Here is a 14,885-nt window from a genome sequence, read left to right as displayed (position 1 = left end):
GATTTCTCAAGCTACTTATGTCCTGACTACTCTAGTCAAGGTCACATTGTTAAATCTGATCTTCAACACACTTAATCTATGAGCAGCATTTGATTCTGGTGATCACTCCCTTCTTGAACTGTCTTCACTCGGCTTCCACTATACACCACATTTACCCCACTTTCAACAATGGCATGCTCCAGGGTTCAATCCTATCACTTCTCCTTTTCTTCAGTGATCTCATTCAGCTCCATGCTTTTAAATTTATATTCTGACAACTACTCATTTTATATCTTCAGACTGGGCTTCCCTCTAAACTACAGACTAGCTTACTAGGTCTCCTAGGTGTCAAACAGTCATCTCAACATTAACATGTCCAACACCAGGCTCTCAAAAATCCATGCTCTTCAAAATCTGCTACTTATACATTCTTCTCAACTCAAGGTCATTCTATTCTTCCTTGTGCTCACACACAAATGTGGGGCATCATCCTCTTTTGCTCATACAAGCCCGAATCCAGTTCAATCTTGCCTATTTGATGTTCAAACCACATCCAGATTTGTCCAATTCTTTTTTTTTAAATATAATTTCTTGTCAAATTGGTTTCCATACAACACCCAGTGCTCATCCCAACAACTGCCCTCTTCCCTGCCCATCACCCACTTTCACCTCCCCTGCACCCCCCAACAACCCTCAGTTTGTTCTCAGAATTTAAGAGTCTCTTACGGTTTGCCTCCCTCTCTCTCTGTAACTTTATTTTTCCCCCTTCCCCTCCCCCCTGGTCTTCTGTTGAGTTTCTCAGGATCCACATATGAGTGAAAACATATGGTATCTGTCTTTCTTTGCCTGGCGTATTTCACTTAGTATAATACCCTCCAGTTGTTGCAAATGGCCAGATTTCATTCCTTCTCATTGCCAAGTAGTATTCCTTTGCATACATAAACCACATCTTCTTTATCCATTCGTCAGTTGATGGACATTTAGGCTTTTTCCATAATTTGGTTATTGTTGAAAGTGCTGTTATAAACATTGAGGTACATGTGCCCCTATGCATCAGCACTTCTGTATCTTTGGGTAGATTCCTAGCAGTGCTATTGCTGGGTCATAGGGTAGTTCTACTTTTAATTTTTTGAGGAACCTCCACACTGTTAAGATTTGTCCAAATCTTACCATCTTTATCACTACCACTTGCTACCATTACAAGCCCCTTTGAGACTGTCTCTTGGACTACTATAAAGATTCTTGGATTGGCCTTTCTGATTCCACTTCTGCTCCTATGTCTAATCTATACAACAGCAAGAGAAATCCTTTCAAAACCTAAGATCACATCAATCTGTCAATGGTTTCCATGTTCTTCAGATTAAAAGCCAAAGTTACCAAAATGGGCCATACAGCCCATTGTATGATCTGGCCAGGCTGATTTTCCAACTTTATCCCTGACTACGTTCCACCTCACTTACTCAGCTCCAGTCACAATATCCTCCTTGCTGCTCCTGTACATACTAAACATGCTCTGACCTCAGCATCTTTGCACTAGCTGTTCCTCTTCCTAACATACTCTTTCTCTAAATATTCACATAGCTAGCTCCTTCATCTCCATTAGATCCTTTCTCAAACGGTACCTTCTCTGTAAGGCTTATCCTGACCAGCCCCTTATTTGGCATTCTCTACTACTTCTGCGACATGGTTTCTCTCCACAGTATTTATTAATATATTTTTACCTTTTTTCCTATAGCCCTTCACTAGAATGTAAGCTCAGATTTTTGTCTGCTCTCTTCACATCTAAATTCCTAGCATTTAAATAATACCTGAAAAATAGAAGGCCCTCAATAAATATGCGTGTTTCTCCTATAACACTCTTGTATGTGTTTTGAAAAACCCTGCATTCTGGAAAACCACACATTAAAAATAACTTAGGAAAAAAACAGGATTGGAGCAGACCCGTGACGCTATGCAATTATATAACTAGAACATTAACAAAAACGTTAACTGGTAGCTGAGGAGATGGCTTGAATTCCCTGAACAATAAGCTCAGTGAGGTTGAAGGTTACCTCAGGGTTCATTTAAAAACACCAAACCCAAGAGTGGAAATGCTGGCTTGCTGGTGGGTTGCTATTAGCTGTGTAGAGGAAGAAGCACCACCTATCATAAGACAAAGGCTTTGTGATGAGTTGAAAGGACAATAACTGAACTGCAACGAAGTTGAGAGCTTTTTTCTTTCGTGGTTTAAGATTAAAATTCTACTGCTGCTACTCCAGCTCCCAGTGTCTTGAAAACACTACAGGTGAATCAAGAGAACTTCCACATTTATCCTGCCAATCATCCTCATTCATTTCTGAGCAAAGAAGCATTAGAGAAACACATATTGTAGGAAACCAGACTTTACTTTTGGAATGAATAAAAGAAATGGTTTCTTTTTAAAGAAGCTAAGAATCACTATAATGGTACCTTACAAATGTGAAAAAAATGAAATAACTAGAAAATATACATCTATTTACTACAAATTGTATGTCACAATTCTAGAACATGCCCAATAAATATAAATTACTTATCTAAAAACATCATACTATACACTTAATTTTAAAAGCCATTTACTTACAGAAATTTCAGGATTGGAAAGCTCATATAGAAGTTTCTTGGCATCAATAACAGCTTCATATAATCTCAGATACTGCCCATCGCTTGCTACAAAGCATGCACTAGGAGAGTTGCAGTATGCACCTAGAAAGTATTTACGGACACTTACAATTTAACCCTTAAATAATAATGTCAGAAAATCTAAATCTCTTCAATAAGAATTAGAAAGCTCACCTAGACAGTAGCTGGGTATAAGAGTGGGCAGCCACGCCACATTGGAAAATGCAGAAACATGTAGAGAATTAATCCGGGCCAGTTCAGAAACACCTCCAGAAAAAGACAATGGCCCAACGGGATCAACCCTCCAAAGAATAAGCTCACTATAAACTGCATTGGGATCCTGAAATGTCACATCAATGCTGCTTTTATTCTGTTGTGCCACAGAACATTCTTCAATATTTACGGGATCATGAGGTTGCTTTTGGTTATTGACATCCGGTGTCCTTAGTGCATTATGGTGTGACGTCGTCAGCAGTAACGGTAATACTGAATGGCAAGCTAAATCGTTAAGATGAAACCGATGACCACAATATCTGGATTTATGAGAAATACTGAGAACTGTAGAAAAAGCAGATTCTTCAGCAAAGCTGACCAGCCACTGATTCAGAGAGCCATCAGCATGCTTTGAGATCATCATAACATTAGGGGTAAAAATACTTAATTTTAAACTATTAGTTGATTTACTGTGACCAGAGGAGATTAGCATTGATGTGGACCGAGTGAGACTAGAAGGTTTTTGTTTTCCTTGCTGAATAGCCAAGTCAACATTCTTGGTGCAGGCATACATCACTATGCTTTTACAGAGAGAGTTTGCATCACCTGTGGGGAAAGCTACAGGAATTCTGGAAACAAAGGACACCTAGAATTAAGAAAGCAAGCATTAGAACATATGAAATAATAAAAAGAGGTATTACAAAACAGTACCCACATTTAACAAGAAGTAGCTCTCCAGAGATTGTAATAATAGTACCTGGACTTGACGAAACATACCAGGCTGGTATTCGTCCAGCCAATCCACATGCCAAACCAGCAAAGAACCATCCATGGGATGAATACTGAATAGCATGTCTGCATTTTTACTCCATTCAGACAGAAGTACTTCAATCTGATGATCAATGGCAGCGGAGGGTAATGGTACAAAACTTGAATTTGGTACCATTTTATCACTGCCCAATTCTTTTTTTTCATGATTTGCTTTCAGATCATCAACACCATCATCCATTTCTATGAGCAAAAGAATTCATGACCCAGTAAATACAATTAAGCTATTACTATAAATTAAGAAACACCTTTGTAAATACATTCAAGATTAAAAACATAACAGCTTTCCTATAAAAAAGAAAGTGGCTCCTTTTTAAAAATAACTTCGCTCCAGGAATATAAGACCATTAGAGTTAACTCTAGAAAGCCTATAGGACTGACTCAGTGGATTAATGGTAGAGTACTAATACTGGACTAGAAAATAGCAAAACTGGTTGTACCACAATTTACTCAGAAGTAAAACATACTACTTGTCTGGACCTTAGTTTTTCTCACAGTAAAATCAAGGAGTTAGAACAGGGGATATAATTCTGGGCTGAAATATATTATTGGAATGCAATTTGTATTTTCTTCATAATATTAGATTTTTAAAAACATGAGTCCACTGTACTAGTGATGCTCTAGGTGTATACACTCATAACTGATAGGACACCTTAAAGAAACTATTTTAAAGGAATACACTTAAAGTGCAATTTCCAGGTTTCCTTCAATAACACAGGTAACTAAAACTGCTATACTGAACTATTAAAACAGGTACATATGCATATTGGGTGACCTCTATTTCAAAAATCCTGGCCTCTACTCTTGGTTAGGAAAATAGAGCCGTTCTTAAGAGAGACTCAAAAAATGGTAAGACTGTTTATCAGATTTAAAAAATTTGTTAAGACATACAAATTATTAAGAAAAAAAATTTAACAGAAAAATAGGCAAAAAGCAGGAAGAGGCATACCACAGAAGAGCTAAAATAATTCTATTCAATTTGCCCCAAGAAAATGACATGTAAAACAAGATGCCATTTTCCCCATATCAAGTGGCAAAAATATTATGAAATATAATGGAAAGCTCCAGTGTTGGCAAGGATGTGAAAAAAGGTTATGTGGATCTATTAGAAAAGGGTATTATAAACACTTCTGGAGGGTAATTTGGCAAAAGTTATTGAAATCTAAAATGTCCACACTCTCTGGCAATTCTGTATCTGGAAATCCTCTTATGTAAAAATTCACAGGAAGATTAAAAGATGTGTCATTGTACCATGATCAGTATAGTGAAAAATAACTTACATCAATTTAAATGTCAATCAAAGAGAAAATACTCAAATTTTCTCTTGGTAAGGAATAATCAAGAGCTGGTAAAAATCATGAGATGGAAAAGGGCCCATAAGTGAATTTAAAAAGCAAGCTGCAGGTAGATCAGTGTTTTTGTTTAAAAAATGAATACCTACAGCACAACTTAAAACAACAACAACCATATGTATGTTTGTATGAGCACAGAAAAGAATAGATCTTGGAAGTACACTCATACAATATACAATTATTTTCCTAACTGTACTGTTTGATTTCTTTTTTTTTAATGAGCCCATACAACCTTATAATCAAAACAAAACTTTTTGAAAACAGAAATATTTATGAACTACAAACTGTAGCAGAGATGGCTAGCTACCCACCACAAACTCATGCTTCCTAGTCCTCAGTATAGAATGACCACCCAGTCAGGGACTGCATGGGCCTTATGACTAGTCTTTGCCAGTTAAATTAGAATATAAATGTTTGTGATCTGTGCCAATTCTGAGTTAAAGATGTTGAGAAACAGCTAAACCTTATCCCCCTTCGCAGACTCTACCAGCTCCCAACCTACCTGAGGCTGAATGCAGACTTTAAGGCCCTAGTACAATCACCTGAGGATTTCACTGAATTGCAGATTCTTAAAGATCGTGCATTTCTAACAAGCCTCAGGTAATGTCAATGCTACTAGGCCACACGTAGTCCTTTAAGTAACAAGGCCCTAGGGGCTGACAAGAGCCTAAGTATGGAGAATCCTGAGCCTCTATCATCCCATAAAAGAAAGCCACTTGCAACAGGAATGTTAAATGAGCTGGATTATTAAATGAGCTACTCCAAATCTGTATTACACCACTGAAATTCTGAGTTTCTGACAGGAGCTAGTTTTAGCCAAATATAGACAATTTAGCTATTCTCAACAAAACTTGACATTTTTTTTTTTTTTTTTTAATCCTTGTTAAAGCTTTACCTTCATCAGATTTTACGTCTGCCTGATTAGAGTCTTCTACACTGGGCTCAGAAGATGGCTGTTCAAAACTTTTTCTAAGTTGCTGTAAAAATACTTCCATGGACAAAGTAAAATGCAACTCTTTGTTGTTCAGCCAGTGTACCACAAAAGGCCCACTCTTCTCATTATTGTCACTTAGACTTAGAGATGTGATAGAAGGAAGAAGTGGAATGTCTATAAAGAACAACAAAACACACACAATATTTCTATCATACACAATATTCAGGTCTCATATTTTTACTATTAACTATTACATTTATCTTTACACTTCTGTAACACATTTTAAATAAGATTCCCAATATAATGTTTGCCACGATTATTAGTAACAACAGCTTTAAATGATAAATTTAACATGCCTATTATAAAGGAAAACAATTATGTATTCTAGGTCCTATAGCATAATTTATATACACATACAGATATTTTATTATCTTTTTTAATATGAAATTTATTGTCAAATTGGTTTCCATACAACACCTAGTGCTCATCCCAACAGGTGCCCTCCTCAATGCCCATCACTCACTTTCCCCTCCCTCCCACCCCCCATCAACCCTCAGTTTATTCTTAGTTTTTAAGAGTCTCCTATGCTTTGGCTCCCTCCCTCTCTAACTTTTTTTCTTTCTTCCCCTCCTCCATGGTCTTAAGTTTCTCAGGACCCACATAAGAGTGAAAACATATGGTATCTGTCTTTTTCTGTATGACTTATTTCACTCAGCATAACACTCTCCAGTTCCATCCACGTTGCTACAAAAGGCCGTATTTCATTCTTTCTCACTGCCACGTAGTATTCCATTGTGTATATAAACCACAATTTCTTTATCTATTCATCAGTTGATGGACATTTTGGCTCGTTCCATAATTTGGCTATTGTTGAAAGTGCTGCTATAAACATTGGGGTACAAGTGCCCCTATGCATCAGCACTCCAGTATCCCTTGGGTAAATTCCTAGCAGTGCTATTGCTGGGTTGTAGGGTAGCTTTATTTTTAATTTTTTGAGGAACCTCCACACTGTTTTCCAGAGCGGCTGCACCAATTTGCATTCCCACCAACAGTGCAAGAGGGTTCCCGTTTCTCCACATCCTCTCCAGCATCTATAGTCTCCTGATTTGTTCATTTGAGCCACTCTGGTGTGAGGTGATATCTCAGTGTGGTTTTGATTTGTATTTCCCCGATGAGGAGTGACGGTGAGCATCTTTTCATGTGCCTGCTGGCCATCTGAATGTCTTCTTTAGAGAAGTGTCTATTCATGTTTTCTGCCCATTTCTTCACTGGATTATTTGTTTTTCAGGTATCTTCTTTAATTCAAAAAATATTTTCATTAAGAAATAAATCTGTGATTTGTGGATAGTTAATAGGAAAGTGTCCTTAATTTACATACAAACTGGTAAGAAATCTCTTTTAACCTAATCTACCAAAAAAAAATTCCATCAATATGATGTCAGAGGAACAAGTGATATATTTATCTTGATTTTAACCACTTTTTAATTTAGAGACTGACAGTAACTTTTTAAATGATGTACCTAACTCTAAGCTAGATAATTCTATTTATTAGCATCAAGATTCAAGTTGTAAAGGAGAAACTGAGATCCCTATCTTGTACTCAAGCAAGGCATTTAAGACAAACGAACTCAGCTAAAAAAAATTCTTTCTTGGTAGTACTTTTCATCTAATTGCTAAATTAAGTATACTGACGTACAAATTCAGAGCAGAATGTGACAAATGATAGTCCCTAATTAATATAAAGGTGAAGAAAAATTTGTCTATCATATTAAATCAAACCTAAATCTAGATCATGCAGATATCTGCTAAACAGTAAAGGCTAGATTGGATTCACAAAAGGTTAACAATTTTCCACAGAACAAATTTATTGATTTTTTTAAGGGAGAGATAAATAATTTGAATTAATGACCTGTGTCAGACACCAATGAAAACAGTATTACAGAGGATGAATGATAAAATGAAGAATAAAAAAAACCTTTCTCCTATCCCTTCTGCTGGAGGCAAATTCTAAGAGTTGACAGATATATCCAATCCAGGAACTCTGTTTATAACTGTACATTCATTACTGTAATTATCTGATTAGCATCTATCTCTTCTCTCCTGATTATATGCTTCATGAAAGCAAGGATCACATCTGTTTCTATTACCACTGTACCTCCAGCTCCTACCATATCTCTGGTTGCTATAATGGCACAGACCAAACACTCAATAAAAGTCTTGAGGTATTATATTGCCAGTTCTACTACCCCTAGGTGCCTATATATTAGTGTCAGGGAATGCGAGAGTGCCCTAAGAATCCTAATGAGTATGATTTTCTGATTTTCAAGCAACAATCAACACAAGAGAGATTGGCAATGCCTCTAGGAGATCACAGACCTAGCTGTTAAACACACGAGAAGGAGAGGCTAATGGAGGCTTTTAACAGAAGCATTCTGGGTTAAGACGAAACTTACATTTCTTCTGTCTCCTGACCTCAAAGAATTTCATTAAAGCCATTTTTTTATGAGAGATCTTCAGGGAATGGGTATTAAGAGAACATTCTCTATGAGCTCCTTTCCTTTATCTATGGATGGGCAAATAAGGGAAGCTCTAAGAGTTTGGCCTTGAATAACAAACACAACATCCAGAAAGGTCATTCCAAAAGGTCTAAGGTGGGAAAAGAAGATCTCCATGGTGTCTAATCTAGCTGCTAATAATATTATTTTGCTTTGATTTGTTATATTCATAATGGCTTTTCATTAAGGACCTACACTCTAAAAGAAAGTTTTAGAGTTTTTCTTATTGGAAGGTCATCAAGGAGATGCTACATTGAAACTTAGTGTTTATTTTCTGTAACAACTCAGACTTTTCCATTAAAGCAAGAATCCAAGCTTTCTTTATTCTCAACATGTTGTCCTTCATTCAGAAGAGACTTTCAAAACTATTCCAGTGATCTCAGAGTTGCCTGTGGGTATTACAAGCACTGTCAGTATATGTTTTTTGATAAAGGTAATGGTATTTCCCAAGCCTAGGTAATGTTTTCATAAAACTAGTTCAGTGTCAGGACCTCCAGGTGACTCTGTCGGTTAAACATCTGACTCTTGATTTTAGCTCAGGTCATGATCTCATGGTTTATGAGACTGAACCCCACGTGGGGCTCTGGGTTGGGAGCTCAGAACCTGCTTGGGATTTTCTCCCTCTCTCTCTACTGCTCCTGGGCTTGCACATTGTCTCTCTCAAAATGAATCAACATTTAAAAAAAAATAGTTCAATATTGCCCCCTTTCATTTTCTTGGCTCATGAATTATTTTAGAGCTGGGACTGTTGTTAACCAAATTTGCCAGTAAATACTCTTTACTCCTTCTGTAAATATCCCTATATTTAACTTACCAGAGCACTTCTCACTTTGATTCAGGTAACTAATGAACCATATTTATTGCTATTTTTCCTTGAAGAATGCAATGGTACAGCAACAATCCAGTATACTATATGAAAATAGGTTTACTTTATGCATAAGGGTATCTGCAAATATACAAAAACTCAATAGGGTTTATCTATGGCAGACAAGGACTAAGGTACGGCACAGGTGAAAGGAGGCTTTCACTTTTCACTTTCTGTACAGATGGTATTTACCATGCGCAAATACTGTTTTTAATCTTTTTCTCAGTAATATTCTAGTTCTAGTAATATTCTAGTTCTGCTTTAAATGTCCCAACTGTGACCACTTGTTTTTTAAACTCACAGAAAATATTTACTGAAATGATGAGCACTTTAATTTTAAAATTCAAAGATCCAGATACCCTAGATCTTTTAATCTAACAGTGCATTATCTCACTAGTAAGATAAGTTTAATTCCCATTTACAACTTCTATATATTTATGCCCTATTTCTGGAATGTCTCCTAAAATCAAGCATTAGACATAAGGGTTTTATTTTAACAACCATACAATAGTTACAAAATACTACTTTGTGGTGTTAACCTGTTAAGTTTTAGCTCAAATCTCAACTTTTTTTTTAAGCTTTATTTATTTTTGAGAGAGAGAGAGAGACAGAGTGTGAGTGGGGGAGGGGCAGAGAGGGAGACACAGAATCTCAAGCAGGCTCCAGGCTTTGAAGTGTCAGCACAGAGCCTGATGCAGGGCTCGAACGTTCGAACCATGAGATCATGACCTGAGCCAAAGCTGGATGCTTAACCCACTGAGCCATCCAGGCTCCCTGAACATCTCAACTTTTGAATGAACTGATTAAGAATCTCAATGACTAAAAAAAAAAAAATTTTTTTTTCAGAGAGAGGGAGGGGGCGCAAGTGAGCGAGGGGCAGAGAGAGAAAGAGAGAGAAAGAGAGAGAAAGAGAGAGAGTGAGAGAATTCCAGGAGGGTCAGAGACAGAGAGAGAAACAGAGATGTGGGGCTCGTGCTAACCCAATGTGGGACACGAATTCATGAAATGCGAGCTCATGACCTGAGCCAAAGTCAGATGCTTAACAACTGAGTCACCCAGGTGCCCTACGACTTCTTAAGATTTTAAATCACAAACCAAGTCATAGCCTTAAAAAGCAAACAAGTAAACAAAAACCTATCCTATGTCATTACTGAGCTGGCTATAACAAAGTTAGGTGAACAAGTCACCTCCAATTTTTTACTTATTCAAAACTAGAAGTATAACTTATTTGTTACCAAATCAACTTACTCAATTCCAGCAACATTTTTGGAACAGTGTTCTCTTACCTGTGGCTGGGTTGATGCTGGCTGCAATATGAAAGTGGCAAAGTGCATTGGCGTGCAGGGGAGCATTCCTGTGGACATGATGAGGGTCCTGCTGGTGTGGCAGGTATCCAGTATGTGCTACAAGAGCAAGTGATCTCCTCCGACCTCTGCGAAAATGTCTCAGGTTGACCTGTGTGAATAAAAACAAAGTAAAACCATCATTAAAAGTAAAACAATCGTTACATAATGATTGCTTGACATTACATATACCCTATTTCATTTTTTAATTCTAATTAACTTTCAATTACAGTATAATTACAGCTATATTAGCTTCAGGTGTACAATATAATGATTCAACAATTCTATTGGTTACTGAGTGCTCCTCATGATTAAGTGTACTTTTAATCCCCTTCAACTAATTCACCCATGCCCCAACCAACTCCCCTCTGGTAACAATCCATTTGTTTTTTTGTCTTTTTTTGTTCATTTCTTGTTTCTTAAATTCACATGAGTGAAATCATATGGTATCTGCCCTTCTCCGACTTATTTCATAATACCCTATTTCAGATGAGTTTGAATGTACAAATATTTTTCAGTACTTCTGTGCAGCAAATTTGAACTTGAAGAATAAGCTTAGAACTTAACTGCCTAATTTCTTTTAACCATCACACAATACTTTGCGATTTTTATTTGGTTTATTTTCTGATAATTAATTAATTTTATAAAACAGAACTTTAACAACGTGTCTGTGGATAATGATGTCTCTATGTGTACTGTTCCCTTTGCATCCACAGTTTATACCCTATGAGCACAAAGCACTGAATAGTATTACCATCATACATTAGGATGTTATTCCATAACTTGCAAAGCTTTTTCAGATATCACTTCATGTGACCCACAAGGCAGACAGTACTGATTTTGTTATTCACATCTTTCATATGATATAATAGTTTCTACAGAACCCAAAGTCACCTAAACATAGAACAAGAGTCTTCAGATTCCTAGTCAAGAACTTCGTTCAGCTATTATACATAACCATTCTATTACTTGTTGAGTCTCCCAGAAATATATATGTAATTATATTCTGAGCCCTGAGAATACTCTCCAAGTTTGAAAAATAGTTGTTCCATAATCATACAAAGCATTCAAAGATAAATCACTTCAGAACACTTTGTTTTCAATATCAAGAAAATGGGAAACTGTATTATTAGTCTATGTTCAATTAGTCTACACATTAAAAATTTACTTTTACTTTTCACACTACTTAGTAAAATAGAATCAGACAAACTTCTTTTTTTTTAATGTTTATTTATTTTTGAAGGAAGAGAGAGCATGAGTGGGGGAGGGGTGGAGAGAGGGAGGAGGGGGGGAGAGGGAGGGGGGGAGAGGGAGGGAGGGAGGGAGAGGGAGGGAGAGAGAGAGAGAGAGAGAGAGAGAGAGAGAGAGAGAGAGAGAGACAGACAGACAGAATCCCAAGGAGGTTGTGGGCTCTGAGCTTATCAGCACAGAGACAGACATGGGACTCAAACTCACAAAACTGAGATCATGACCTGAGCTGAAGCTGGATGCTTAACCGACTCAGCCACCCACACGCCCCTCTGATAAACTATTCTAATCATTCCTATAATTATGACAAAACACCCCAACCTGTGAACAACAGCAAATATACATATATGCATATATATGTAAAAAAATTATTTTTAGAGTCAAATCTTTGCATTCTCAGATTTTCATTTACTTTGTTATTTTAGCTAAGTCAACTGTAATCTTTTTGTTATCATTAGTTAACTTAAGATTAACTTCATAATTATAAGTACTTTTATGCTCTAGGCAAATCCTTAAAAATATTTTTTAATATTTATTTATTTATTTTGAGAGAGAAAGAGCATGAGCGGGGGGGGGGGGGGAGAGGGAGAGGGAGAGGGAGAGGGAGAGGGAGAGAGAGAGAGAGAGAGAGAGAGAGAGAGGGAATCCCAAGCAGGCTCCCCACTGTCAGTGCAGAGCACATGTGGGGCTTGATCCCACACACCGCAAGCTCAGGACCTGAGCAGAAATCAAGAGTCAGATGCTTAACTGACTGAGCCATTTAGGCGCCCCCTTAAGAATATTTTTTGAACGAAACAAATTATAAAGTTTTCTGAGAATCATTTTCCTAATATACATATATGTCTTCATACCTAACCATATAACTTTGAATATTAACTAGGATGAATGTTACAAAAAAGGCAATGTACAAGGGGTTTTAAAACTTGTAGGAAATAACATCTAATAAAAACACTTACATCTGAAGCATTTTGAATTCGTTCTTTACTAGAAGCATTTCTTTTGAAGTTATTTGTTAAATTAATTGGTTCGGTCCAATGGCTGCAGTCACCTCCATAGAGCAAACAATCATTTGGTAAAAAGGTCTCTACCCACAGACGACATACATTATCTTTGCAGCAAGTCAACAACACATTACATACAGAAGCCCTGAGGAATAAAAAGATTTTAGAGGCAAACATATAAATTTCATATGGTATAATATTCTACAGTGTTTCTGTAATTATTTAAATGCACACAACTGGAGTACCAATGAAGAAATGTCAATATACATTTATGCAATATATTTAGTCAAAACCATTAAAACTGAGTGGGTATTTGATCTCATCACAGCAAATGCCTGCTAACCTATTTCTTTTCTGCTTAGAATGTGGTACTTTTAAGAATCTAAAATTCACTTACATCCAAAGAACAAAGACTGAGATAATGCCATAATCCCTCAGTCAGTAAGCAAGGAAAAACACATTTTCTTTAAAAATTTTCTGATTTATCCATTGAATGGTTACCATTTGAATTCTTTCATAATGCTTTATTTTTGCTTTCTGTGAAGACTCATGCACATTGGTCACTAACAAGCTACACTATTTAGTATACTTATTTTCTCCATGCTTAATATATTCCAAAAGCAGTGAAGCACAAGAGAAGAAAAACCATGATAAAATAATTAGTAGCCACCTCCTTCCTTATTCTTGACTGTCAGTGAATTTACTATCTTTCCACTCACAAAAGCAAAATCAATTACATATATATTAATAAACCCCATAAGCATGAGGAGTTCAAAGGCTGAACTCATATCAACAAAGACTACATTCTATTGAGGAACTCCTGCAAAAAAAAAAAAAAAAAAAAAAAAAAAAGGAAAGGAAGAAAGAAAAAGTCACAATATCTTGCTTGTAGTAGACACAGACTCAAACATATCAGAATTAAAAAGAACAATCAGTACAAGGCTTCTATCAAGTAACTCAGCAAGTTAAAGAAAAATAAAACGGAAATCAAAATTTTGTGTAGTAGTCAATTAAACGTTATCTGCTTGATTAAAAAAAAGAACAACTATAAAGGGGAAGAAAAAGGAAAACCGTGTATTGTCTGGGTTGCTCTCCCCTTCAGCTTCCCTCTCTTTTCTCACCTCTCCCTTCCCCACCCGCTTCTCTGTCTACTCCTCTGCCTTTCTCCCCTTTCCATCCACTCTCAGGCCTCCCTCCCTCTGCCTTCTCCCACAATTCTCTGCTTCTCAGCCTAGCTAGGCCATTCTCTCTTTCCACCTGTCCCCACTTGCTAGGGCACCTCCTTCTTTCCTTTCTGAATTCTGTTTTCCTACTCCTTTCTCCTTCCTCATGCCTCTCCTTCCTTTTGCATTTTTTCTCCATCCTCCTCTGATCTATCCTCTTTCCTTCTCAGCGTTTCTCTCTTGTTCATTCGCATCCACAAAGGTGGTGACAATGAGATTAAAAGCAGGCAATCAGAACAGAAGAAAATACATCAAAGGCAATAGGAAAAGTTAAAGGTTCACAGAGCCCATCTGTAACTGGCAGAATGCACAGGCTTATGAAGGAAGAGGAGAAAGTAGTAGACTGAAGGGCTGAATAGAGAACAATCAGAAGAGGCATTAAGAACTTAGGCAAAAGCAACAAAACAAGCAAGATACACAACTCAGAAGCATAGAGAGGCCTTTGACCTAGGAGTGTGGTGGCCCCAGGTGACCCTCCTCAAGATACTAGACCTTACAGACAATCAGTATAAAGAGGTGCCAGGTAATCTAAGAGAATGGAAGAAATTCCCTGCTCTGTGTGAGGCATTTCTCTAGCAATATGGCCTTTCCTCACTTTGTATCAGGGGAGCTCATTTGCTCATATTCAGGTATAACCACCACCCCTCAGTAAAAGGTATTACCACATGGAAGGCAAGCATGTGATAGGTAAGTGTCTATGACACCTG

The 14,885-nt window shown here is 37.1% G+C and overlaps 1 protein-coding gene across 7 annotated transcripts in view; it reads right to left on the bottom strand.

Annotated features, from left to right (window-relative positions):
* DMXL1 (Dmx like 1) overlaps window positions 1-14,885 on the bottom strand; it is a 141,065-nt gene that overhangs the window by 88,381 nt on the left and 37,799 nt on the right. For all 7 annotated transcript variants that reach the window (XM_042933590.1, XM_042933598.1, XM_042933615.1 and 4 more), the window contains exons 8-13: window positions 12,911-13,100; window positions 10,650-10,818; window positions 5,905-6,117; window positions 3,587-3,840; window positions 2,791-3,475; window positions 2,579-2,700 (exon numbers count right to left, since the gene is read on the bottom strand). In XM_042933590.1, the coding sequence (XP_042789524.1) occupies window positions 2,579-2,700; window positions 2,791-3,475; window positions 3,587-3,840; window positions 5,905-6,117; window positions 10,650-10,818; window positions 12,911-13,100 (1,633 nt within the window). The remainder of the gene's footprint in view (window positions 1-2,578; window positions 2,701-2,790; window positions 3,476-3,586; window positions 3,841-5,904; window positions 6,118-10,649; window positions 10,819-12,910; window positions 13,101-14,885) is intronic.

Source organism: Panthera leo, chromosome A1, assembly GCF_018350215.1.
Source record: "Panthera leo isolate Ple1 chromosome A1, P.leo_Ple1_pat1.1, whole genome shotgun sequence".
NCBI lineage: Eukaryota > Metazoa > Chordata > Mammalia > Carnivora > Felidae > Panthera > Panthera leo.
Note: the sequence above shows the minus strand (reverse complement) of the source record. Positions and strands in the feature narration are given on the sequence as shown.